At 48.8% G+C, this 24,132-nt stretch overlaps 7 protein-coding genes and 1 non-coding gene across 8 annotated transcripts; 2 read left to right on the top strand and 6 right to left on the bottom strand.

Annotated features, from left to right (window-relative positions):
• Positions 1-160: 160 nt before the first annotated feature.
• B0J16DRAFT_397602 (uncharacterized protein) lies at positions 161-1,549 on the bottom strand (the record flags this gene model as incomplete). Its single annotated transcript, XM_046132328.1, has 4 exons — positions 765-1,549; positions 538-715; positions 374-493; positions 161-324 (listed from the first exon to the last, which is right to left on the bottom strand). Exons 1-4 carry the CDS (start codon positions 1,299-1,301, stop codon positions 161-163), a joined length of 999 nt encoding a protein of 332 aa, XP_045985564.1. The 5' UTR covers positions 1,302-1,549.
• Positions 1,318-2,623, bottom strand: B0J16DRAFT_340001 (uncharacterized protein). The gene is made up of 2 exons (XM_046127618.1): positions 2,164-2,623; positions 1,318-2,114 (listed from the first exon to the last, which is right to left on the bottom strand). Exons 1-2 carry the CDS (start codon positions 2,589-2,591, stop codon positions 1,742-1,744), a joined length of 801 nt encoding a protein of 266 aa, XP_045985563.1. The 5' UTR covers positions 2,592-2,623; the 3' UTR covers positions 1,318-1,741.
• Positions 2,624-2,953: 330 nt separating this feature from the next.
• On the bottom strand, positions 2,954-4,187 carry B0J16DRAFT_339999 (uncharacterized protein). Its single transcript, XM_046127617.1, has 2 exons — positions 3,982-4,187; positions 2,954-3,911 (listed from the first exon to the last, which is right to left on the bottom strand). Exon 2 carries the CDS (start codon positions 3,758-3,760, stop codon positions 3,275-3,277), a length of 486 nt encoding a protein of 161 aa, XP_045985562.1. The 5' UTR covers positions 3,761-3,911; positions 3,982-4,187; the 3' UTR covers positions 2,954-3,274.
• Positions 4,188-4,681: 494 nt separating this feature from the next.
• B0J16DRAFT_285773 (uncharacterized protein) lies at positions 4,682-6,912 on the top strand. The gene is made up of 6 exons (XM_046124060.1): positions 4,682-4,765; positions 4,810-5,045; positions 5,094-5,465; positions 5,511-5,768; positions 5,822-6,319; positions 6,363-6,912. Exons 1-6 carry the CDS (start codon positions 4,723-4,725, stop codon positions 6,693-6,695), a joined length of 1,740 nt encoding a protein of 579 aa, XP_045985561.1. The 5' UTR covers positions 4,682-4,722; the 3' UTR covers positions 6,696-6,912.
• A 171-nt stretch (positions 6,913-7,083) lies between these two features.
• On the top strand, positions 7,084-7,665 carry B0J16DRAFT_319273 (uncharacterized protein; the record flags this gene model as incomplete). Its single annotated transcript, XM_046125507.1, has 1 exon — positions 7,084-7,665. The coding sequence occupies one exon, from the start codon at positions 7,084-7,086 to the stop codon at positions 7,663-7,665; it is 582 nt and encodes a 193-aa protein (XP_045985560.1).
• A 1,356-nt stretch (positions 7,666-9,021) lies between these two features.
• Positions 9,022-15,145, bottom strand: B0J16DRAFT_371454 (uncharacterized protein; the record flags this gene model as incomplete). Its single annotated transcript, XM_046130410.1, has 1 exon — positions 9,022-15,145. The coding sequence occupies one exon, from the start codon at positions 15,143-15,145 to the stop codon at positions 9,050-9,052; it is 6,096 nt and encodes a 2,031-aa protein (XP_045985559.1). The 3' UTR covers positions 9,022-9,049.
• Positions 15,146-19,526: 4,381 nt separating this feature from the next.
• On the bottom strand, positions 19,527-19,609 carry B0J16DRAFT_t111. Its single transcript has one exon. It is a non-coding gene; the product is annotated as a tRNA-Glu (tRNA).
• A 447-nt stretch (positions 19,610-20,056) lies between these two features.
• B0J16DRAFT_383512 (uncharacterized protein) lies at positions 20,057-21,477 on the bottom strand (the record flags this gene model as incomplete). The annotated part of the gene is made up of 6 exons (XM_046131343.1): positions 20,057-20,445; positions 20,491-20,621; positions 20,671-20,903; positions 20,951-21,186; positions 21,236-21,272; positions 21,319-21,477. 6 exons carry the CDS (start codon positions 21,475-21,477, stop codon positions 20,057-20,059), a joined length of 1,185 nt encoding a protein of 394 aa, XP_045985558.1.
• Between the last annotated feature and the right edge of the window lie 2,655 nt (positions 21,478-24,132).

Raw genomic sequence — 24,132 nt, 5'->3', positions numbered from 1 at the left:
AATCTTAAAACAACCAGCTTTTTTTTTTAGATCAAGCGCTTTCGTACCAACTACCACGTGTGAGAGGGAATGAATATCTATTGAGGGAAGATTGTGACATATCAGAGGCTGGTAAATTTAACTTCCATCCTATCAACACTACCATAGTCCATTAGAAATCTCAGGTGCAGTCAGAAACTCCTCTAAATGAAAAACTCTGCCCAGTCATCTTCTCACTCAATCTCCAAAGTAGCTCCGCCTCCGTTGAACTGGTAGCCCAAGGTCGGACCGTGTCAGTGAAAGGATCCGCCAAACGACAATCCAACAAGTAAGCCCCATTGTGCTCTAATTTCAGATCAGTATATACATTTCAAGCGCAGATGGCTCAACTAACCTTTAAGATCAGGATCAAATGCAGCATAAACGTGAGTGGCGGCGCCAACCTCGGGTGTAACGGGAACAGTAGACCAATCGACCCAACCCCATGGATCACCCATAGCTCGATCAGCCTCGACTAAAACGGTTAGCAAATATCAATGTGGGAGCAAAGTAACATACCAAGACTGTCCAGGTTTCCCAGATGGTTCGCTAACGATGTATCGAGAATGGCACCGGGATGTAAACTGTAAGCCTGCAATCCTCGACTTCCAAGCTTCTCAGCTAGAGAGATGACGAATAACATATTGGCAGTTTTCGACTGGCCGTATGCACTCCACTTGTTGTACAGATCTCCATTCTACTGCGAGTCAGTACTCGTGATTTGGGGACAGGGTTTGAGAACGTACGCTGAAGTTTGGGTCGCCCCATCGAATTGGTCCTAGTCGGTGACCATTGCTAGACACACTAACAACACGAGGCTCTTCCGAAGCGAGAATCTTATCAATGATGAGATTTGTGAATAGGAAGTGACCTAAGTGATTAGAAGCGAATTGATTTTCAAATCCATCATCAGTGAGTTTAAAATCCGTCGCCATAATTCCCGCGTTGTTGACCAACACATCGATCTTAGGGACATCAGACCAGCTTTTCACTTCGTCTGCCGCAGCACGAACGGAAGAGAGTGAGCTCAAGTCAAGAGCCAAGATCTTGGTCCTGAGGCTGGGATGCTTTGATGACAGGTTGCTTGCCGTTTGTTGAAGCTTGTCAACGCTACGACCAGCGAGGATACATAGTGCAGGTTCGGCAACAGCGATGGCTTCGATGAATAGTGCACCGAGACCACCGGGACTTGCGCCTGTTGTGAGGATGGTTTTGCCTTTGATGATGGAGGCATACTCTTTTGCGAGTTGATGAACGGAGGTTTTGGAGGCGTGCTTGACCATGATGATAAGTGATAATTCTCAGAATTGTATTTGAATCTAATCTCTCGATTAACATGATTTCTCAAGAGACAGCCGTGGTTTCTTATAATTCCTCTCGTTGGCAACTTTGTGCAAGTGGCGTAGAAAGATCTACATCCATTGTTTCCAAAATGGGTGATTGGCTGGCGTCAGGTCAATCTGGCTGGCGTCAGCAAAGTACCGTTTTGCAGGGGCGCTGCGGATGCTGACGCCGGCGAGTGTTTGACCTTTCTTTCTGCATTTGTTATCAATACTGCAATATTTCTCCTACATTCTACAGAATTCATTCTTGGCAGTTCTAGTCGATCTGGGAAAGAAAGTTCTCATAACCCTCATAGGTTTACATTGCACTTTGCTCACAAAAGGAACCTCCACTCAGTTGACATATAGCTCTTAGATTTTATAAGCAGTATAAGTATTTCTTAGTCCTCTCTAGCAGGGGGGCAAACCTCAACCATCTCGAAATCATCCAAGATAAAGTGATCAACGTTAAAAGAAGCATAGTCACAGCCGACATAGAACTTAACATTTGTCTCCGAGCTCTGGGCCTTGAACTCAAAACTCTTCTGGGAAAACTGGCCAGGTGCTGTGTACGGTACGTAGCTGTCCTGGTAAGACGCCTGTGAATTTCCCGCAGAAACATGAATCATGCATCTCTTGTTCCAAGTCGGGTTTTCCACATAAGTCGCCGTCCAGTAGACAGAGATGCGGTACCAAGATCCGACGGTCAAGCCAGTGACTTGTTGTGAGATCTCGCCGGCGTAGTCAAAGAGGGGGCTTGAGAGATCAACGGTGCTGGAAGTTGTTAGCATAGGGATTACTTGCGAAGGGGAGAAGGACTTACGCCATGTAGTCACCAGTTCGGGCTGGCCAGCCATCGGATTTGTGCTTGAAATAGGCATTCCAGGGAGTCCATGAAGCTACGTGGTCTTCGTCGGAAGGAGTTGGATCTTCGAAGCTGGGGTTTCGGATGTAGTTGGTGGGATTTGAGATCTGGCAGATAGAGGTGGTAGTCGGTGGTTCAGCGGTGGTAGTAAACTCCTCGACGAACAGAGTTGTTGATGCACTGTCTTGAGAAGTGACAACAGTAGTAGTCAAAGGAATGATGGAAGTCTCAGTCTGGGCTGTGGAGACACCCTCTTGAGTGCTGCCTGCAATGAAGATGGAAGATGTAACTGTGCCAGAAGTACTGGGCTTACAAGGACTCGAGTTGGCTCCTGTGCCAAGCAGACCCAAGACTGAAAGAGCGACGAATGACTTCCAAGAAGACATGTTTAAACGAATGACTGAAGAAAATGAATGGACGATGGAGACAATCACGGAACCAGCACAAGCTTTATAAGTAGCAAGTAGAGCTCCACGGAGCTGAGTCTACCCCTGGCAAAACAGAAATTTGAACTCTCGGCTCAGCTTCTAGAACCTGTCGGACCCACCATAACCCGATTTGTATGCTGAACTGAAGTGCTTAATGGGCTTCGATTGAAACATAACTTGAGTACAACACTCACTGTAACGTATAGCATAAACAGACTTTAATTCTAGAAATCCTTTGATAAAGGAATTTCTTTACACAACATGATTTATCTACTTGTCGTAGATTTCTGCTGTGGATGTCACAGAATAAAATTAGTGGCGTCGATAGTCTGCCAATAGTCTGCTTAGCGCCCGGTAAATTACTCGGGTATAAAAACAGAACGGACATTGCCCTTTTGTAGCCAGGATCTCAGCAGCTTCTCATCAATGCTCAAAGAGAGAAATGATACCTCCGTCCAATGGAGTCCCACCTTTCATCCAGTCTTCATACCAGGTGCTACCTTTGCCTCTTCTGGGTACACATTATCAAGCCTGCTATACAACTCAGGTATCAAATTATGCTCCAACAGTAGCCTGTTTCCAGTGAGGCTTTCAAACCCATCGATTAACCATATATCCCTCGAGAAATACCCCACAGGATATCAGTTGCGTCGTCTCTTCAGCATCCTTTTATGAGGATGTAGCTCCCAACAACTCTCCACCGAATGCCCCTTCCGTCCACAATGCTCACACGGGTCCTTTTTCATAGACTTGATAATTCTCTCAGCACGAAGTGCTTGTTGCTCAGCCTCGCTGAAAGTAATCGCCTTCTTAGTAATGACCCCGTTCTCATCCTTCTCCGGGAAGTAGTTGCATCTCGAAAGAAAAGCAGTAGTAAATATTTCAAAGTCTGGTCCAAGATTATCGAGAAGCTTGTTTATCAAAAAGCGCTCCGGTAGGGTACAAGATTCGTCTAGCAGCTTCATATCATCATCGATGTCGAGAAGTCTGCACGTGAATTCCGAAACGTTGTTGTTGCAATCCGCGAGGAAAAGGCTGTTGAAGTCATTCATGAGTTTTATTAGGGCCATCGTCTTGTCTGAGGGACTAAGGTAGCGATAGGAATATTGCTTTTCGAGAGTTTCCATGATTTCGCTGACGGTCTCTTTGCCTTTGACTAATCGTAATGCGGAGTCACCCAGACAATAGCGGATACGATCGCAGGCTTTGATTTGCCGCCGTCTCCAGGATCCTTTGGTCGGATATTCGTCATCATTCAAATATGGACTCTCTAGAGACCTATCCGTATTGTCAGATTCAGTTTTGTGCCTGTCGAAGAGAGATGCCCAGCCAGCTAATGTACACTTGCGTTCGATGTCATCGCGCCAAATCATCCAGTCCTCTGGCGATTCGAGCTTTTTGATCTTTTGAAACTCTTCGTACATTGTAAAGGGCGATTCGATGGGTGTTATAGGAAAAGAGCTGTTCTTGAAGGAGAATTGGACGCGTTCAGAATAAAGGAGGTACGCGTCGGGGCGGATAATTGATAGTCTTAGACATTTTCACCAGTGTTAGTTCAGCAGGTGAATGTCAGAAGAATTGTCCTTTAAAGCTTATTGTACAGGAATAAAGTAGCCTAATTGCTAGCCTGAGCTTGGATAAGATAACCAAATTATTTCGTCTCCTGTGCCATCGGCGACTAATTCTTCTGACACCCTGACGCCCAGGTCAATCTGGCTGCCGTCAGCAAAGTACCATTTTGCAGGGGCACTAAAGAAAAGTCACTGGCTGTAAAAGCCACTCGGTGGATGTCTTACATTCTTGATTTTGCCACCACTCCAGTTTGATGTAAATTGCAAATCAAGGCGAAATTGATGATGTTGATCTCAGATTGATTGACCGACCATGTTATGTAAATTTTCGGTTAACTGTTCATAGACCGGCAGGTAGGCGACCCACTTCTCGGAATGCGGGGAGGCCGTCGGCTTTCTCATCTGGTACTAGTCTTATGTAGCTTCAAGTACATAGGATCAGCGTAACGAGTTGACAAACACCAACCTTCTCTCCATCATACATCGTCTTTTTTACCAACCAGGCATTTATCACCAAGATGGTCTTCACAACTCCCGCTTGGGTGCCCAAGCTCCCAATAGGTAAGATTTCCCCCTTCACGACCCTTCCCTGCTGACACAAAAAGACCCCCCAGACTCAATCTCCATAGCCGAGTTCATGAGAAATGAGACATATGGGCGCTATCCCATCGCGAAAAGCAGACATCCTTTTACCTGTGGCATAACTAAACGCACATACTCGACACCTCAGTTGTTTGAGCGGTCTGAATGCGTGGCCAGGGCATTGGCCAAACGGATGCAATGGCAACCTAACGAGGGAACACCTTGGGACAAGGTTCTCGCCATCTTTTCTTTGAATACGGTAAGGAATTGTATTAGTATGAGTACCCAGGCTAATATTTGAATTCAGATTGACTACATCACGGCTATTTACGGTGTCCATCGTCTCTCAGGAATCGTCACTCCCGCCAACGCAGCCTATTCCGTTGAGGAACTAACATACCAGCTCAAAGCATCCGGCGCAAAAGCTATGTTTACTTGTACGCCCCTTCTCGAAGTTGCTCTCAAAGCATGCAAGAACGTTGGAATACCAGAAGAAAGCATTTTTCTCTTTGATATTCCCCGTGCCGACCCCGTTTCAAAGTTTCCATACGCTTCACTAGAGGATCTTATCAACGAGGGTTCTCAGCTTGCTGAAGTCGAACAGCTGCAGTGGGTTCAAGGTCAGGGTGCTCGTCAGACAGCCTTTTTATGCTTTTCAAGTGGAACATCAGGTTTGCCGGTAAGGATATTGGTTATTATTTGGGATCTGGCTGACATCGTCTAGAAAGCTGTTATGATATCCCATTACAACGTCATCTCTAATGTTTTGCAACACGTTACTTATGAATCAACCGCTCGGACAAAACGTGGCGTTACGACTCAGGCTGTAACGGGATTCCTGCCATTATCGCATATATATGGTCTTGTTATTGCCGCGCACACGATGACTTGGCGAGGTGACCAGGTTATCATCCTGCCAAAATTTGAATTTCGAGACTTTCTCCAATCTGTTCAGGACTTCAAGATCAGACAGCTCCTAGTAGTAAGAGCCAACGGTACCTCATATGATGATTCTTTACTGATGCTGTATATCAGGTACCTCCTATCATTATCCAAGTCCTTCGTTTCAAGGACATCTGCGCAAAATACGATCTTAGCAGCGTCAAGTTTGTTTACTGTGGTGCTGCACCTTTAGGTGAAGAGACTATTCGAGATATGAAGAGCTTGTACCCAGACTGGACGATTGCACAAGCCTATGGTATGACGGAAACAGCAACAGTAGTCTGTTCTTCAAGCGAAGATGATGTCTTTACCAAAAGCTCTGGATCTCTTTTCCCAGGAACAAAAGCCAAAATCATCGACGCAGAGGGTAAAGAAATTACTCAATATGATCAACCTGGAGAGCTGCTCGTGCAAGCACCCTCTGTTGTGTTGGGGTATTTGAATAACGAAAAGGCAACAGCTGAAACATTTGTGCATCAACATGATGGAAGATGGATCCGAACAGGGGACGAGGCTATAGTGACACTGGCCCCTTCGGGAAATGAACACGTCGTTATCGTCGATAGAATCAAAGAACTCATCAAAGTCAAAGTAAGTACTCCATCCACCCAAAGCACCTAGCTAACAATTGCAGGGTCATCAAGTTGCACCAGCTGAGCTCGAAGCACACATATTGACGCATACACATGTCTTCGACTGTGCCGTCATCCAAATCCCCGACGAACGTTCAGGAGAAGTACCCAAAGCATTTGTGGTTAAGAGCTCTTCAGCTGAATCTTTGACTGATGAGGAACTTGCACGTGACATCGCAAAGCATGTGGCGGACCACAAAGCTTCGTACAAACAGCTGAGAGGAGGTGTTGAGTTTTTGGATGTCATACCGAAGAGTCCCAGTGGAAAGATTCTCCGTCGATTGTTGAGGGATAAAGAGAGGGAGAAGAGGAGAGGACATGGTTCTAGGCTGTAAGTCAGAGGTTCGTCTGATGTTGGAAGCTCAACCCAACGTGCCCTTATCTTTGTTTGCTGTTATTCCGCAAGAATTTGGCGATAGAGTTTAACTATAAAGATCTTGTTATTGGCTTGCCACGCATGTATTTGGAAAGAGTTTCAAGTTTCAACACATCAGACCAAGTAGAATTCTCTGTCATCCATAAAACTCCACGATCATATCACTCCACCAATCCGAGGCGCCCAAGTCTGTCTCTTGCGTTGGGCAAAGGCATCTCTCCAGTCACGATCTTCTACCACTGAGAAAATAAGATGGGCTGTGAAAAGTCTATCCCCCATGGCCACAAGATGGATTATAAGCTTTGTTACGTGCCCTCAATGGAATATTTATCTTCTTCCCTCTCGCCATGGACGTTGTTTTCCAGTCATCTTTGCCACAAAATCAGAGTCGGGTCGAAAACCACCAGAACCTCCCTCGGACTTCATCCACGACCGCCAACATGGTTCTGCTCCCACCCACCAGAAACGCATTCCACCCATCACCCTCGATGGACTCCGACACCATCAAAGAAATCGCCCAACAAATGATTTTCGAAAAACTCGCCGAAAAGGTCGCTCCCAAACAGACAATCCACCCCCGCGACATCTACAACGCAGCCGCGCAACACGTCTACAAACGCAACCCGCCCGTCGTGGGTGTTATGGGCGGCTTCACCTGGAACAAGTGGATGCTGTGGATTTACATCGGAATTCCTGTCCTGATCATCATCGTCATGATCGGTCTCGTCATGAAGAAGCAAGACTACACCAACCGCCGTGCAGCGCTCGAGGCGGAGGCTGTGGCTGCTTTTGAGGGGAACAAAGAGGAGGATATTGATCACTCTAAGATCTACTTCAACCAGCCTTGGTCGCACAAGGAGATCAAGGAGAAGAAGGCTGCCGACAAGGCCGCGAGGGCGGCGGCGGAGGCTTTGCTAGCGGGCGTGTAACACTGAAGCTGTGTCATGTATGGGGTATCTTCTCTTTTTCCCATCTAGAAACCCCGATCTATCATCCAGAACCTAAGTCACGTCTCAAAATAGACAAATTGGATGATCAAACCTGTGTCCCATGTAATGACTGATATTCTCACTCGAAGGGAAATCTTTGTTTGTGCCATATCCGCTCAAGCTTTATACTTCCATCAGCTTAAGCCAATAGGACCTCTTAGAAGCCAGTGTATTGCCATATCAATACAGGCTATTTAGTAGGTTAAGGTCTCGTTCATTATCGCAATTAAGCCGCAGGCTCCCTTTTACTAGGGCCTCGGTACAAAGTTTCGAATTTTGCGGAAGCAGTATCCCACACGTTTTCACGCGGGCAAGGGCTTTATCTTAAGCAGGTCTTGTTGCCCATCAATCCCCGTCAAGTCTCTGAACCTTCTCCTACTCATCCCAAGACGAGCGTACGGAGCTTGGCTGCGGATTGCCCAATCTTCCACGCTTCTACCATACCCGAGGTCATTATCCTGGCCACACGACGGGTTTCCCGCCCTGCTTGGTGTGGGAAGCTTTAAGGGTTTCCCGCAATTTGAGAATGTTGCCTTCATGGAAGACTAGCCATTGATTTTCATCCCGAGTTTGAGGCTCGCGACGATGGAACACCACTGACCCTTTCGGGCGGCTTTTAGGAGCAGAGTGAACTGCGGCTTCAGAGAAACCTGTCGGTTTACCCCTGCTGATGCCCTTCCGTCAATCTTTTTAACTTTTAGCCTTGCGATCATACTCCCCCTGGAGCCCAAGTACATTAATCTCTTCCAAGGTACCGAACAGGTAAAAAAATAATACCGTCTACGTTGAAGCTGGATGCCTAGATGTGAGACAGGTACAGTCGCTTGGAGATTCGTAAATGGCATATTCGCCTTGTATCAACAGCTCTCAGCAAGTATGAAGAGATTGGACTGTTCCGCTCCAAGTCGTGAAGCTCTGACTCAATTGACATATTCCCATGTAACATGTGGATGTCCAGAGTGATAACTCGAATGGCAAGTAGATTGCAAAAAGTGGCAAAAGAAGCATGAATGTAATATTAAGCTATTACAAGATTATAGTAAATAAAATACAAGAGGTAAAAAGCAACCGTAACAGTCCATCCTGAGTTGCCATAAAATATTTTAAGAAACGAAAAGGCAGAAATCGCAGTAAACACCGTACTATACAAGATAAAGAGAATCCAAATACTTGGGCAATCGGCACAGCCAATTACCAATCGCGTAAATCTGGCGATTTGCATAAAGGTCTGCGACATGATCTTGTCGCGATTCAAATGACTTCTTCAACACACGCATCATGGCATGCTTGGCCCCTAGAATACCGTGCAGTGGTCCATCTGACTTTAGCTGGGACTGCAGACTCCATTCAAACAAATGCAGAGGCCGGCGACACACAGCCGATTGACAGACGCGAGGCAATCAGAAGCCCTTTGGCATGCTCCACCACTTCCGGTGCCCGAGCTTCCCGTGCCGCTTCCGGTACCTGAGCCTCCAGTGCCAGAGCCAGAACCCGACCCCGAGCCTCCGGTACCAGTGCTTGTGCCTCCAGTGCTGGTGCCCGAGCCCCCGGTGCCGCTTCCACTACCTGAGCTTCCGGTACCTGAGTCTCCAGTGCCTGAACCAGAACCAGAGCCCGACCCAGAACCTCCGGTACCTGAGCCTGAACCTCCAGAGCCGCTTCCAGTACCGCTTCCGGTGCCAGAGCCTCCAGTACCCGAGTCTCCTGTGCCAGAGCCTCCGGTACCACTTCCGCTGCCCAAGCCTATTGTCGATACTCGACAAACTCCCAAAGAGCAGGTCTCGCCCCTACCAGTGCAGTCCGAGTCCCTGGAGCAACGCCCAGGTGTACTTTCGCTTGGGCCATTAGATGGGGCAGGAGTAGTTTCACGCGTCGCGGTCGTGAATCCACTGTTAACGTTGACTCGCTGGCAAAGCAGGTCGACACATGCAAATGAGCCCAAAACGCCTGCACCAAGCCGAGCAACACATTCTCGATCTGTGGAGCATTCTCCATCGTTGCTGGAGCCTGAAGAAACAGCTGCGCTGACCGGGGGCACGGCGGCTCCGGCACCCTCAGCACCTCCAACAGCTGCTCTTGCTGCAGTCTCTTGGCAGACGAGATTGACACAGGCAACTACTCCCAATACACTGGCTCCAAGAGCACCCACACAGTCTCGGTCTGTCCTGCATTGGACATCTCCATTACCTGTTGCTCCATCACCTGCATTGCCTGTTGGCTGTGTGCTGCTTGGTCTGGTTTCTGAGGGCTCCTCGTCTTCGTCCCCAGAGTTCGAAGTAGGTTGAAGCTCGCAGAGAGCGTTCACGCAGGCATAGATACCCAGTGCAGATACTCCGAGAGCGGCTGTACACTCTCTATCTGATGTACATGAAACCCGCTGGTCTGTCGCTGGAATCCCATCCGTGTCGGTAGAGTCATCATCGGGTGTTTCTGTACTAGGCGTGTCCGCACTGAGTCTTCCCATCCTCCCTGTGCTTAGCCCAACACTAGCTAGGGTGTTGATACAGACGCCGTTGACGCAAGCGCATAGATTGATGCCTAGTGCATTAAGGCACAATCCAAGATTTGCGGCGCATCCACTATCGCTGCTGCAGGATGGGGCTCCAGTACCACCAGTACCACCAGTACCTCCAGTATTACCAGTACCTCCAGTACCTCCAGTATTACCAGTACCTCCAGTACCACCTGTACCACCTGTACCACCTGTACCACCTGTACCACCTGTACCACCTGTACCACCTGTACCACCTGTACCACCTGTACCACCTGTACCACCTGTACCACCACTACCACCACCACCAATGGCAGGAACGCAAACAGCGTTAACACACGCGCAGAGGTTCAGTCCTAGTGCATCAAGGCACAATCCAGCATTCGCAGTGCAGTCGCCAGCATTCCTGCAGGATGCGGTCCCAGTACCACCAGCATCAGTCTCAACAGGAGAGTCCGAGTCCTGAGTTTGAGATGCAGGTGTATCATCACCACCACCACCAATGGTAGGGACACAAACAGCGTTAACGCACGTGCAAAGGTTCAGTCCTAGTGCACTAACGCACAATCCAACATTCGCAGTACAGTCGCCTGTATTCCTGCAAGATGCGGCTCCAGTATCGGTATCAGTGCCAGCAGGCGAGTCTGAGTCCTGGGTCTGGGATGCAGGGGTGTCACCACCACCATCACCACCACCACCACCACCAAGGGCAGGGACACAAATAGCGTTAACACACGTGCAGAGGTTCAGTCCTAGTGCACTGAGGCACAATCCAGCATTCGCAGTACAGTCGCCTGCGTTTCTGCAAGATGTAACTCCTTGTTCGCCAGAGGGTGCGGGAGTGTCTGTGTCTTGTGTTTGCGATGCTGGGGTGTCGTCAGGATCGATGGTCTGAACACAAACAGCATTGACGCAAGTGCAGAGATTCAACCCTAATACATTAAGGCACAATCCGGCATTTGCAGTGCAGTCATCAGCAGTTCTGCAGGAAGTGGTATCTCCATCATCGGTAGGTGCAGGAGTGTCGGTGTCCTGTGTTTGCGACGCTGCAGCGTCGTCAGGATCGATGGTCTGAACACAAACAGCATTGACGCAAGCGCAGAGATTCAACCCTAGTACATTAAGGCACAATCCAACATTGGCCACGCAATCATCGGCAGTGTTGCAGGACGTAGCATCAGAATCATCAGTAGGTGCGGGAGTATCTGAGTCGTCGGTCTCAGATGGTGATGCAGTGTCATCGGGGTCAGTTCCGAGAACACAGACCGCGTTAACGCAAGTGCAAAGATTCAACCCTAGTACATTAAGGCACAATCCAGCATTTGCAGTGCAGTCATCATCGTCGTTGCATGCTGTAACATCCCCATCATCAGTGGGTTCAGGTGTATCTCCATCCCCAGTCTGAGAAGGTGCATCAGATGGTAAGGCAGGTGTTCCGCCCAGAACACAAACAGCGTTGACACAAGTACAAAGGTTGAGCAGGCCATCGAGGCATAGATCAACATTTGCCACACAATCACCATCAATAGAGCATGCAGTAGCATCTCCATCATCGGTGGGCTCGGAGTCACCTCCATCTTGCGTTTGAGAAGCTGCATCTGAGGGTAAAGCAGGGGTGCCTGCCACGACACAGACGGCATTGACACAAGTGCAAAGGTTCAAGAGACCATCAACACACAGCCCGATATCAGCCAGGCAATCCGAGTCTTCGCTGCAAGCCGTAACTTCTCCGCCATCAGTGGGCTCAGCATCACCTCCATCTTGAGTCTGCGAGGCTGCGTCTGATGGCTCTGCAGGAGTGCCTGCCAGGACGCAGATAGCATTGACACAGGTGCAGAGGTTCAAGAGACCATCAACGCACAATCCAATATCAGCAAGACAATCCGAGTCTTCAGTGCAAGCCGTAACCTCTCCGTCGTCCCCTCCATCGTCAGTTGGCTCAGCATCACCTCCATCCTGTGTCTGAGAAGCAGGACTGTCGGAAACAGAGGCAGAACCATCTCCATCTCCGGGATCCGCGAGCACAACGCAGACAGCATTCACACAGCCACAAATGTTGACTCCGGCAACAATGCAAAGGTCAATGTTGACGGCACAGTCATCGTCTGCTGAGCAGGCGTCCTGGGGTCCATCGGTGGGTGAAGTGCCTGGGTCGGTGACTGTGCCATCGCCGTCGCCATCGGCGTCAGTAGGCGCGGGATCTCCATCTCCATCTCCGTCGCCATCTCCAGGTTGACCTGTTGGGTTCCCTTGCGGTCCTCCAGTAATTCTGGTAGTTGAACTAGACGGGTCGACTGGTGGCTCAGTCAAGGTTGAACCAGGGTTGTCAATGGGTGCACCCTCTGTTAAGACAGAGCTTGGTGATGGCTCGTCCGTGGGATCCACAGGTCCAGAGCCGTCACCATCGCCGGGACCATCACCATCGCCGGGACCATCACCATCGCCGGGGCCATCACCACCGTCACCGTCACCACCATCTCCAGCGCCGTTGTCACCATCATCGTCAGGACCTGGGGTACCACCACCGCCTTGGGGTCCTCCAGTGATGCTAGGTACCGGTGCAGTTTGCGAGAGACTTCCGGATGCGCCAGGGATAGCAGGGTCACCTCCTCCAGCGCCGCCATCGTCAGCGCCGTCTCCGCCGGTACCAGGAGCAGCACCTTCGTCGCCATCACCTCCAGCGCCGCCATCATCAGTGCCATCGTCCCCGGTGCCGTCTCCGCCAGTACCGGGAGCGACACCTTCAGTACCATCGCCACCATCATCGGTACCGTCACCTCCGGTCCCATCTCCTCCAAGTCCAGGGGCAACGCCTTCATCGCCATCGTCCCCATCGCCTCCGGCACCGTCCCCTCCGTCACCGGATCCAGGGTCAGAACCAGAACCATTGCCAGAAGGTGATCCAGTGATTGGATCTGATCCAGAGTCAGTGCCGTCTCCTCCATCACCAGAACCAGAGCCGTTACCAGAGGGTGAGCCTGTGACTGGGTCTGATCCAGAGTCGGCACCAGTTCCATCTCCACCGTTGCCTGGGTTGGATCCAGTACCTGATCCAGCGCCGGCACCATCACCGGCACCATCATCGCTGTCGGATCCGGTGCCAGACCCATTACCTGAAGGCGATCCTGTCAATCCATCGCCAGAGTCTGCTCCAGATCCATCACCACCGTTCGCGCCATTGCCGGAGTTGCCTCCTGCGGCACCATCAGCAGCAGATCCATCGCCAGAGCCAGTGCCTGAAGTTGATCCAGTACCAGAGTCGGTACCAGCACCAGATCCATCACCTCCGTCTGATCCAGAACCGTTTCCTGATGTTGAACCAGTTCCAGAGCCCGAGGTATCTGCCCCTGAGCCTTGACCCTGAGGCTGTCCATTTGTTGATCCGCCGTTACCCTGGCCGGCACCAGCATTACTACCGGTGTCGTCACCCGATGAAGTCGAATCACCATTGGTACCAGCGGCACCGTTACCAGTAGCGCCATTGTCAGAAGCACCACCCTGGGGGCTAGCGGTACTGCCAGACGCTGCACCTGCGCCTGCGCCTGTACCCTCTTGTCCTTGGGAGCCGGCAGTAGCGCCTTGACCGGAACCGCTCTGGCCTGAAGAGCCATCTCCATCTTGACCACCATTTCCAGAGCCAGAGGGTGCCTCAGCAGCGGAACCTGAGGCTCCTCCAGAAGTTGGTTCACCGTCTTCTTGACTAGCATCCCCGGAGTTGCCCTGTGTCTGGCCTGAAGTCGCATCACTACCTGATGAAGAACCTCCTTGCTGACCTGAGGACTGTCCGCTGGCATCTCCGGAGCCGTCTCCGACATTATCACTTGAAGCTTGGGAAGATCCGTCACCTTGGGCGCCTGATCCAGCGCCACTTCCATTCGAGTTGTTGCTGTTTGAAGCGTCCCCGTTGCTTCCTCCATTGGCTGCGGAAGAGTCATCGTTTTCATTCGCACCAGAAGAGACACCATCTCCGTTCTGGGCCCCTCCAGGGAGACGTCCGCCAGGTCCAACAGACCCAGAGCCGCAGGCTACACTCGCAGTATTGCTTTGGTCAATTAGATTGTTAATACATTGACCGGAAATGCACACCTGACCATTCTTGCAGGGCGATGGGCTGTCCCCACATTGCGAAAGGTCGGTTGAGATGGTGATAGGTAGACATGTATCCTTTGAACAGTATGATCCAGGTGCGCAAGCCTCTCCAGAAGCGCCACAACTCTCAGTCTCGGCCTCCTCAGTGATGTCCAAGGATTTACATTGTCCAGAAACACACAATTGACCAGCTGCACAGTTCTTCTTCGCATCGCCACAGTTGAATGGGTCGGAGGAGATGGATACTTGACGACAGAAGCCGCCAGTACATGAAGCTTCAAAGGGGCATTCGCTAGTCCTTGTGCAAGACTGCACCTTGGTACCTAATTGAAAGGGGACACAGGTTCCATCAAGACACCAGCTACCCGCGCTGCAGGGCTGGTTGGAAGCTCCGCATGATGTTGGGTCTGAGCCGATATTGATTCTTTGACATCTGTCATTGACACAAAGGTAGCCTGACCCGCATTCTGTGTTCTGGTTACCGCAACGGCGGGAGTTGGCAGTCACTTCGATGGAAGTACACTGGCCTTCATCACACCATTGACCAGGCTGGCAGTTTGTGCAGTCTTGGGGGTTCGATGTAAGATCGAGGGGAACACACCCTCCGGCAACACAAAGCTCACCAGAGCTACATGCGTTACCACTCTTTCCGCAATTCTTTGGGTCAAGTTCGATAGTGACTTTGTTGCAAGTTCCCCAACTGCACACACCAGGTAGAGGACAGCCTCCAGCATAGAGTATGTCAATTTGTCGGGTGTGAAAGGGGGCAGAAAAGGTTGGTGTAGGGGCGATGGCCAGAATGGTGGCCACCAGGGCACGCCAGCTCATTGTCTGGACCATTTTGAGTTGGGAATTGGGTGTTGGAGTTGGTATTGATCGACCTGATGATCTGGGATATCCATGAGATGATCCTCAAGTTATATACTTGAATTCTATCCAAATACTGGGTACATTTTTGGGGTCTTTGAACTCGTCTGGAGGCTCTCTAGTCCAGACCAAGCCAGAAAATTGCGTCATAAGAACCATGCATGGCTCTGAGAAGTGATAACGTGCATATACGCTTGGACGGCATCATGAACAGAAAGTTAATTGTAGTAGGGTCCGCCAACAGTTTGTGACATATCACAAACTGACCTCATAAGAAACAACCACCAGCATGAGAATGGTCAAGTCAGCGACGTTAGATACGCTCGAACAGGTTATCCTCCATGGTAATGGTGGTGTAAGTGAAATCGAGTTGTGGATAGCCTCACATTCGCTACGCAGATCCGTTGTGATTCCGGGCCTGGGGTAAACCTTAAGCGTTCCCACTACCATATCGACTAAGATATGACCTAAGCTTAATACAACTCTTGGCGTCCGGATAAAAGCCAAGACCCTCTTTTTCGCCCAACGATTTCTGATGGCATGGTGATCTGTGACTTGGGTCCTGTAGATCGCTGTGAACCAAGTAGCTGGGGTTGATCGGCAGGATAGGTGAAAGTCTGAGTAACCTGGAGCAGCTCCAAAGTATCGAGCTAGTCGGTGCTCCGATTCCCAACGTTTGCTGTCATTTGGTTTGGACGAAATGCTGTTTTCAGCGGCAAAACGGGTAGGCTAACGCTCGAAGCGACACGGTTGTGGAGTTATCATTGCGGCCCGACCTGGTACGAAAGAGGCTTGAAAGAAGAGAGCAGTTTTGTTAGTACTCACAAAGATAATGCCTGATCTCCCATAGCGAAGGTGATGCCTTGAGATGTTGCCTGGAGTGGAGAAGACCAGAAGACACGTGCACGTCATTGCGGCTCCCAAGTTGACTGACAATGGAAGGAACTTCCCGCTGTCACACCTGTCCACCATGCATGAGTGCCATTCAGCTTTGGGTCTATTGGTTGTACCTTCCAGGTTCCAGGTGGGTGATCTACAAGTCAATCTCTAGATCTTGCATCCTCAGCTGAAAAAGTGACAATCTTGTGAAATGTGACACTTTTCGGGTTACTAAGTTTGGAAACGACATCAACGGCTGTCGGTCATCCTGACCGACATCTTCGTGATTGGGTTTGGTCATTTTGTTGTTCGCTCAACGGCGTCTTTAGCGTCGAGGTAAGAATGGACAACGGCAAGAAACCTCCTCCAGTACCTTATGGCGCATATCTAAACATCAGATCACAGTGGCAACGAAACTTGTACCTCGACCGGTCTTTGAATCTCTTCTGGTGTACGGAGACGACGGTATCATTTGTCGAAGTAACAGACATTGGCGGCGACTCGGGTATACAATTCGAACCATCTGAGTACACCTCTTGGGTTGTATCAACACAAGTTCGCCGATTGAGCTTCACCACTAGAATCTGATGTCATCTTTTGACACTTTTTCCGGATATTGTTCCCGGTGGCTTCGGCTTGGCGCAGCCTCAAACCAGGGGTTTTCGTTGGAAAGTTTTCGCTACAAGTCATCACGTGTGACACCTTGTTAATCTTGTGTGTTACCGTAAGGTTTTTAGCCTGAGAACACTAGAGTGTCGATCCGTGCCTTTCTCGAGAGGACAAGACAAAGTCAACAGGATCCGTCGAACTTTGCTACATACGCAGTACTCCTACTCAGTGACGGACAGGTACCATCAATAGTAACCCATTTCAGCACGAATCCTATTGTGAAAGCGACTGGTCACTTTCTGAGACATCATTGCTGTCTTTGGAATAGCCTCTGATCCGCAAGAGCCTCATGAGATATGGACTACTTTCAACGTCATATCATCCTCTACTCGGAACCTGGGTCCATCACTACCAGATCTTACTCCTCTTTATTACAGTGGTTAGTTCAACAAACATGAGTATTGACCCCGCTGCTCATCTCTCTTGTTGTCAATCCACATATTGGCAGCCAGCTTGTGACCCTGGAAGGTTTCATCGCCCGCCACGAAGAAACAGTTAACATCTCGATAAGGGATATTGGGCATCCAATTCAATGTTCAAATGTCAGCGGGCGCAATGTGTGAAAGACGAGGCCATCTCGGGTGTTGGAACTCCCGTTGATGGATGTCTGCACTCTGTCGGGGAGCGTTGAGACAGCTGGAATGCAATGACGTCTCGGAAGTCATTCCCAGAGCAAATGTCAACCAACCATCAGCTGGGTTGGGGAAATAACCACGATTTAAACTCGGCGCTATATCCGAGTTGATGGACCAACAACAACAAAGTGCTGACCGTTTCTTCAACGCATGAACCAATTGAAACTGAAGCTGACAGAGTTTGATCTTGCATGCGGCTGAAACACAGGGTGATTACCAGCAGACTCGCATCCTTTTCAAGATACTTTCTTGAAACCAGGGTAAACTCAGATCTGCAACTTTACGGACGTTATACAACCATTACGGTTACGATGAGACACCCGAAGCCTCAAACAGTCGACTGCGGGGTTAAAAGCCTGTTGGTCAAGAACGGTTTGTACTCCTGAATGGGTAAAGATTCAAACTAATGTATGATCGCAGATCCTTTTCCCGATCGTATCCAGCAGTTACCGAAAAGCCAAGATGCAGCATAGATCCTTGTCAACGAATCATAGATGGGAGCATCATGATCCCCCAACCATTATATGTGACAGACTTACGAGCTGGGTTTGAAATATGTTTTCTTGGGTTGCATATACGAGCCAACACTCCTCATGTTCAGTACAAGACTCCCTCGCCACCTCTGCAGCCTCTCAGATCTGAATCTTTATCAGGATGTAGGTTGCGGTCATGCAGAGCGCCCTTTACAGCCTTTTCAAGCATCTCGGCAACCCCACCAAGGTTTGGTCCGAGGTATCACTCCGTCACACCCGTCTCCTTTCAGAAATCATCAGCCCACTCAAGGCCTTGGGTAGATAGATCTTGATAACGGGATTGCTGCCGAACAGGCTTGTGGCTGTCGCCAAGATCGATGTTGAAGAGGCTGAAACTAAGATTTGGTAAATGGCGGCTCAGGGTAAAGATTGACAGCATGACTGTCTCGGGCTGCGCTGAACCAACATTAGCGACGGCGAGCAGGCCAATTAGTAAGAGTAATTGATTCTCCTCGCCAAGGCACAGGGATGATGTGATGAATAGCGGTGTTGGTGAGCCATCCTTCATATGCATCAATGTTTGCTCAGGCACTTGGCAAGGGAAAGAATCGATATCGAGTGGGAATTACCAAGTGCTGTTGATGATTCCTTGAAATCATTTGCCTCTATGATTTACCCTACAGCTTCATGATATATCGGATTAGTTTGCTCTGCAATCATGAAGATTAAGGTATACAACTTTTGTAAATCATACACTAGCAAAAATGAATCTTTCAGCCTGATCACAAGTACACCCATTGTGCCAATGCATCTTTCTTCTATAGCAAACACCACTGGGAGTCTTTGAAAAATCGAACCCAACTTATAAGCCAAGATCAATTAACAGCCTCGTAACTACCAACTGTACTCCGTTGTTGGCTTTCTTTTCTCCCCCGTATTCCCCTAGATTATTTAGCCTATACAACAAACATCTCCGGGAAACCTGCCGCCATGTTCACAAAACCCATCAGCGTGGGCATCTACCACGAGGCAAGATTAGACTTCCTCGGCACAGTTGCGTAACCACCCACTCTACTAGCGCCGTACATCAGGCCGATTACCCGAATAGTCTCCACTGTAGGTTAAAGTGATGCAGTAGACTTGGGTGACAGAAGAATTTCCCGCCCAGAGTGCAGAGACTAAATAATTTGGCCATTTCATGCTAGCTCGGGTTAATAGTTGGAATGCATTATTTTGACGACCCGGCCAACTTTTTTGTTACCTACACGGTTGTCCACCAACCTGGAAACCCCCGTCACATCTGTTATGCACCGTTACTAACCTATATGTTGGAATCACATTCCTCATGGAAATATGACATCAACGTTAAATGCATACAAAGTCAATTCTGTCACAAATCCATCGTCATATTATATTGCAAAAGCCTCGTGATCTCATGGACACGCTCCTACGATTGCTCTCAGAAAGGCAATAGGATCTGGAACAAGACGCAGGAGGCTGAAAGCTCGGACACAAAGCATGCATCACTAGCAAAACGGTTTTTAATTGAGCGTTCCCTCTACAAGTGTTTGTGGCATGAAAATTGTGGAGGAATAAAGCTAGGAGGGCCGTTTCTAGGCCGTGTCAGAATAGACGGCATAGGTAACTTTTTACGTACAGGCAAAAAAGAATGTGATGGTTAAAAAAGCGAAAAAGAAACTCCGGTGCGGGGAATCGAACCCCGCTCGCCGCGGATCTTCAGTAATGAAAACGCGGTATGCTAACCGATACACCACACCGGATGTTTGATGGAACTCAACCCACTTATTAGAGTATATATACACTGACTCCAATGACTGTCGCGCTGCTAGAGAAAATGGATAACCGTCACCATACTGAAGCATGGTTGTATAGGACTTATCAGCATTAGGTTGCCGACCAATCTTTTTAAATGCGTTGTTTTATTAAGGGCATCTTCGAGAGTTTAACTGCCACCCTGTAGAAGTCTTATTGAGTACTGGATTATCTAAACGTTTTGAGGCGTCGAGCCACGACTGCCTTCGTGTGCTTGGAATACGATTGACAACTTCAGAAGGATCTCACGAGGTGACACATAATGCGCGAACCACTGAAGGCCAGCACGTAGGAAAGCTACATTACAGCAGTAACAATGACTTGAAAGAAAGAAAAGCCTTGTTACCTCATATTACACAATATATCTAAACCCATCCGTATATCATACCCGTCGCTTATCTAGCATTTGAAACCTTAACAGTAGTCTCATTCTTAACCATAATCCCCCCAAACGGCGTTCCAACCTCAAACTCTTCTGATCCACCTCTTCCATGCGCAGGTCCAGTAACAGTAGCAACATTTCCCCTGTACCGATCCATAGCATGGCTTTCAAAGTCCGAGGAGCGACGCTCGCGGTCTGAGTCCGCAAGTTGGTGTGTTGAGCTTGATTCGTCGTCTTTGCCGTTGGGGAGAGTCGAAAGACGGATCGTGTTCTTGGTTTGGCTGCGTCCGTGGCTGCGACCGTAAGAGTGACTGTAGCTGTTGGAGCCCGAGTTGATGGTTGAGCGGGGGTGGGTGCAGGTGAAGAGGTACATGCATGCTGGTCGGACGGTTGGTAGACAGGCTGGATTGTTAGTAGTGGTTGGTGGAAGATTCAGGGGGTACATACTCGATACAGTGACGAGGTTTACTTCGACAGAAGCCCAGACAACGATAGTGGTCAAGTTCCAGGTAAGGTTCTCCGAAGCAGCATCGAATTGCGTCGAAGCGACAATGATTACCATAGCAGAGACACAGATCCTGTAACTTTGTTAGCTAGAGCATACTTTATAAGAGCGACAAAACTTACACAATACCAAACACAAACATCAGTGAGATACCAATCTTTTGTGCCCGAGGCAGCTGCAACTTGAGAACCTGCAAAATAGGCAACGCAATAATGCAAACGTCAAGAATGACATGAACCAAGATAGTTCCAAAGAAGAACTTCTTATCCTCAATGGCACAGTATCCTTGATCTCCACCAGCAGTCGGATTCCAGAACTTATCGATAGGCACGCAATGCCAAATGCCCATGAACGTCTACTCCTATTAGCCTTGCTTCCCTCGACTATGGGGGCTATACTCACTCGAATGATAATCCAAATCAAAGAACAACATCCAAGGATTTGAATCGGAAGTTTGATGTTGGTAACTCGGAACATGCGCCAGTAGAAGCTAAGGATGGAGGCTTTGGCGCAGAAAAGGGCGGTTGCGTAGAAGAGTTCGGCAACGTAAAGGATGAGAGCGTTTTTCATGAGAATTTCGGGTTTCGTTCTGCCATTTTTGACGTCGTTGATATGAAGACCGAGTCCTTCTTGGATCCCTATTCGGAGTGTTAGATGTGTCGATAGCGAAGGGTATGTGGTTCGTACAAATCGGGATGATGACTACCCAAGCAATAGCCACCGACTAGAACAGTTAGCAAAGAAGCGTGGCATAGAAGAGCGAGACATACGTAGCAACACAAAGCAAACCAATCATCCCACCAGAACTCAATCCTCGTAAGTCGTCGACTCAACAATCTCAATCCAATAAAGACAGTCGCAGCAGCAAAAGTGATAAACTCCGACGTCCACAGATCGAGCTGTCTCGACTCTCTCGGAGTCGTTTCCATGTTGGCGAGATCGTTTGAAAAGTCAATTCAAGCCACCAAATTAACAAACAAAAAAAGGGAATGAAAAAGCAGATATATGACAAAAGAGGCGCGCGTCAAGAAGATTAGCGAAAAGGGTCGCCCTTTGATGATATACGACAGAAAAGAAAGGGAACGGCACGGCACTTGGGTCTGGAAAAGATCGACATGAACCGGGGGATGGTAGTATAGTAGAGTCGTAAGCTTCTAACAAGCGAAGGGGTCTCCGCAACGGGTGATAATACTGGGGATTATGAAAGTCTAAACGACGTCTGGTAGGATTGATATGCACTGGTATACGTTACATACGTTGTGTTTCCGAGTGTAGATCTAACGCCGGTCGTTAGACTAGCATTGGGGACAGTTAGAGGTCAATACTCAACTTACAGGATGCGAGTCATCTCGACAACCCTCGCTCAGCGGTGACCTCTAGCTCGACTAACAGCCCTGCCTCGCCTTGAGTAGTCCTCCCAACTTGGGCGTTCATTCATGCATGGATCCGGGATTACATTTCTTCACTGCCGATCCTTTTATGGACTCCTAGGCCCCCGACTGGTTGGTGCCCCCTGGCGCTAGACCAGGTATGTTTGACGAGAAAGAAAGAGAGGTTCGTCAAAGCCTGTAGGAGCAGCGGATGTTAAACGATCCGGTCCCATGGCAAGGGGTTGTATAAAGTGTGTATATCTGGCATGTGAATGTAAGAAAAGATGTTATCATCTGCCGTCAAGTCTAGCTTCTAAAAAGAGCCGTGTGACCCATTGTCTGTGCAAATGTCAACGGTAAACTCGCCAGTTGTGCACTTATTCTTTAGCTCATTACTCTAGTCAGTACGTATGCCAAGGATGGTCAACGCTAACCAAGCTTTCTAAGTCCCCGACACCAAGCCGGTTATACCGAGACAAGGATAGATGATTTAAATTACCTACCGTTGGTCGGCACCTGAAAAAGACAAGAACGATGAAACCCGTTACGAGTCATTGCCAAGGTTCATCCGTCCCTGGAATAGGATCCTTGTAGATCTAGTGTGAATCCTCTGAACCAATCGTGTCCGCTTTTGCCGCGTAGATCGTTGACAGTTGGAACAAACTTGGGCGCGAATATTGGGTATCGTATGAGAGATTTAGCGGCTATAAGTCTTGTGAATATTGCGGTTAACGTCGTATCGATAAGTTCAGTACTCGAAATAGAGTTTGAAGAATGGATACGTCTAAGATTAGTCGGTGGGCCTGATGGGGTCTTTTCTTCTCGCGGAGACGGGTGACAGGGCTTTGGGGAAAGGATCACTAGGAGAAACTAGGAAGATTACTCTATTGTATCCACCATGTTTAGGGTCAAGAACTTACGCGAAACGTTGGAGGGAGAACGCTTGGATTGCAGAGAACCCAAAACGATAGCCCTACCTGACTGAATGTCATTTTTAATTGGGGAATCCGAGGACTTATATACGTAGTGTTGTTCTCTCGTTTGTTGACTCTTTCTGTTGGAAATTGTTTATTTCTCGGTCCGATGCTAGGTGAAGTGAGACATTGACACGGCACATGAGGCTGATGTCGCCAGAACCAACAACTGCCTTTTGGAACATCGGGGAATATTCGATGGCGTCGGCATTGTTTTAGTTGAAACCAAAGTTAGTCTCCGATAAATAAAAACCCGGATGATGCAAACTTACTGCATGTTTGACAACATATAAACCAGGATAGCCCAGCTTCATCCCAATTCAGCTCTCAAGCACTTCTGTGTAGCATTTCCCATATAATAAACTCGGCCCCTGCGTCAAACCCTCATTGACTCAATGCGTAGCATGCAACTGCCGTGGTCAAGTCTGACTCGAACGAAATATCCCGATGTAACTATAACGTCGCAGAAACCAGGGTCCATGAAACGGGACGACGGCGGGAAGGGAAGCGTATCTGGTTCCGAAGATTTTCCCAAGGAGGACCAATCGGTTGATTTGACTTTTTCAGCTGATGCCGCGCTGTGCGTTGGGTCTTCTCCTATTTCATTTGGATCCTTCTGTAGGGATTATATGCGAAAACCCACAACTTTCGTATATTTTTGCTTCTGTTGGTTCGGCTGCGAGAGCGGGCGAGGCTCATAGCGTTACCAGGGTCACGGGAGGATGGAACCGCAAGTATCTGAAAAATTGCTTTTAATACAGGGCAAGCCGCTCCGAAATTGCAATCGACAATTCTTGAAGGAATGTATTACCTTGCGATTTGATCCTTTGAGACTTCCTTTCGGCCGCTGGATAGTGAGGATGATGGAAATCAAACAAATGATGTTGCATTGTAGAAGGCGAAAATCACGGATAAAGTTTGAATGAAACTTGCTTCGCTACGAGATGCACATGTAACGTGATCGAAATGGAAGGTCGGCTAGATGTTACCTGCACCTGCCTGGGGGAGCATGTTGGAGAAGCATGACTTGAAAATGGTAAGAGCTTGGCCGTAGATACCCGACTCGCCAGGTCACCACTTAACTGCTGCAGTGATTTTAACGTAAGAGGAAAAGAACACCATAGCATAACATATTATATCTTTGTTCCGTGATCCCTTTCACCGGATATGCACTTTTCCAAGGATTCGATGCCAAGGAAACAAATATTCTGGTTGTGAGCCCCTATCATCCGTCAAGCCC

The sequence above is a fragment of the Fusarium flagelliforme genome, assembly GCF_020744385.1.
Source record: "Fusarium flagelliforme strain FIESC 12 MPI-CAGE-AA-0113 chromosome Unknown B0J16scaffold_3, whole genome shotgun sequence".
Classification (NCBI taxonomy): Eukaryota; Fungi; Ascomycota; class Sordariomycetes; order Hypocreales; family Nectriaceae; genus Fusarium; species Fusarium flagelliforme.
The sequence above is the reverse complement of the archived record's forward strand: the minus strand, read 5'-3'. Positions and strand labels throughout refer to the sequence as shown.

What these genes read in the sequence shown, in the direction of transcription:
- B0J16DRAFT_340001 (XM_046127618.1), bottom strand. Translation starts at nt 2,591, where the DNA reads ATGTCTTCTTGGAAGTCATTCGTCGCTCTTTCAGTCTTGGGTCTGCTT. An exon ending in CGAACTGGTGACTACATGGC is followed by an intron (nt 2,115 to 2,163) that starts GTAAGTCCTTCT and finishes AACAACTTCCAG; the next exon opens with CACCGTTGATCTCTCAAGCC.
- B0J16DRAFT_339999 (XM_046127617.1), bottom strand. Translation starts at nt 3,760, where the DNA reads ATGGAAACTCTCGAAAAGCAATATTCCTATCGCTACCTTAGTCCCTCA.
- B0J16DRAFT_285773 (XM_046124060.1), top strand. Translation starts at nt 4,723, where the DNA reads ATGGTCTTCACAACTCCCGCTTGGGTGCCCAAGCTCCCAATAG. An exon ending in CCATCTTTTCTTTGAATACG is followed by an intron (nt 5,046 to 5,093) that starts GTAAGGAATTGT and finishes ATTTGAATTCAG; the next exon opens with ATTGACTACATCACGGCTAT. An exon ending in AGATCAGACAGCTCCTAGTA is followed by an intron (nt 5,769 to 5,821) that starts GTAAGAGCCAAC and finishes GCTGTATATCAG; the next exon opens with GTACCTCCTATCATTATCCA.